This window comes from Penaeus monodon, chromosome 24 (genome assembly GCF_015228065.2).
Source record: "Penaeus monodon isolate SGIC_2016 chromosome 24, NSTDA_Pmon_1, whole genome shotgun sequence".
NCBI lineage: Eukaryota > Metazoa > Arthropoda > Malacostraca > Decapoda > Penaeidae > Penaeus > Penaeus monodon.
In genome coordinates this window covers 25,381,689-25,383,326 of record NC_051409.1, presented here as the reverse complement: position 1 = coordinate 25,383,326, position 1,638 = coordinate 25,381,689, and the positions used below count along the sequence as shown (strand labels likewise).

The window sequence follows — 1,638 nt, the reverse complement described above, 5'->3', positions numbered from 1 at the left end:
GTGCACATTTACGTCCATACACTTCAAATAATACTTTATCATTCAGATTATCAGATTATCAGATTCATGGAGTAGGTTGGTCATGGATGTATATCAAGGCCCATGAAGCTTAAATATAAGTGGATCTTTCTTTTCGACAGAGTATTTCCAGTACTTTGCTCCAGATTTCTCGCTCCACCCAGAGGTGATAACGCGGCAGGAAAATGGAAATAGTCGGCAGTACCTGGATGCTATTGTAAAGCATGTGTATGATAATTTAAGAATGGTTCAACATGCTCCTAGGTAAGTTTGTGCTTCTTGCTTTAGAAAGTTAATGTCCATCCTCTTATTTTGTAATGTTTATTTTAGCCATGAGAATCGGTTGATCAGTGCCTGAAGTAGATGATTTTTGTCCTTCAGTGGATCCAAGCTCCAAACCTTAAATCAGTTTGCCCTTATATAAAGGTGACTGTGGTATTAGGCTATTTAGACTTTGAATTGAAATTGATTTTGGTATATTATTGTACTTGATTTCATAACTTTCTAAGATGCATTTATGAAAGAAAAGAAAAGAAAAACAATAACCTTGATCTTTGATTTTCAGTGTCCAGATGCAGGATGTCCCAGGAGATGGTCTAAGTATTAAGGAGGAGGAAGAGATTGACCCAGACTCTCGACTACACATCAGTGAAGAAGATAAGAGGTCAGTTATAGGAATTTTAGATTGTTAGATATAACAGTTGTCAAAAATGCCAGGGATTTAGGAGTGAAATTGAAATAAATGGATGGCTGTTTTTTCTTCACCAGAGTGGAACCAGAGAATGAGTTTTACGATGGAGAAAAGGATAATGATAAAGATGCTGACAGTGATGCCAATATCCCAACGTCGAAGAACTAAGAGGATGTCCAGTCTGGAAGTAAGAAGTAAGGTCTTCCTTGTTTCACATAGGAACAAAGAGGAACTTGGGAAGACAAGTGTGGGATTGTCTTCCTCCCCTGGAAGGGGAAATTAAAGTGGAAAGAGTGAAGGCAAGATGTAAATGAAAAAAATAAAAGGAGTGTGCTAGTGCAAATTGCAAGCAAATAATTTGAATTGACTTGTAAAGTACAGTATTATCAAAATAGTTTATATATATAATGCTTTAGATTTCATAACTAAGACAAAAACAAAAACTTTTAAAGAAAATTATACATGGAAAGTTTTATGTTTTATTTTGATATTTTGTGGAAAAAGAAGGGAAAGGTCTTCCCAAAAAGAGAAAATTAGGCAAATCATTTGCAAGAGAAAAAAAGTTTATATTATGCTGTGTTTGAAATCCTTCCCAGTTTCTTGTGCTAAGAATCATTTCAGGTAGGAGAGGAGAGACACAAAAGGAGTTGATCTCAGAGGAAAGTTTGTCTTTTTTAGCAATTAATATTTTCATAATCAGAACCATTGTTGTGTGAAGCAATAGGAAAGCATAACAGTCTGTATTCGACATCATTGTACATTTTTTTCCCTTTTTCCGGTGGGTGGGATTTCTCGAAGAAGACTGAGTACATATTTGTGTAAGAAACTGATAGATTGGAGATGTATATATTTATCCTGCAGATATGAGAAGGATTTTAGTGCAGTTTTACTTAAGTAATTGTAAATTATCATAATTGATAAAGAGAAGT

The 1,638-nt window shown here is 34.7% G+C and overlaps 1 protein-coding gene across 1 annotated transcript in view; it reads left to right on the top strand.

Moving 5' to 3' along the window:
- Positions 1 to 1,636, top strand: part of LOC119588676 (histone deacetylase 3-like) — an 11,536-nt gene extending 9,900 nt beyond the window's left edge. The window contains exons 9-11 of the mRNA XM_037937312.1: positions 141 to 282; positions 584 to 682; positions 787 to 1,636. Coding sequence (XP_037793240.1) covers positions 141 to 282; positions 584 to 682; positions 787 to 877 — 332 coding nt within the window. The 3' untranslated portion in view covers positions 878 to 1,636. The remainder of the gene's footprint in view (positions 1 to 140; positions 283 to 583; positions 683 to 786) is intronic.
- Positions 1,637 to 1,638: the final 2 nt, after the last annotated feature.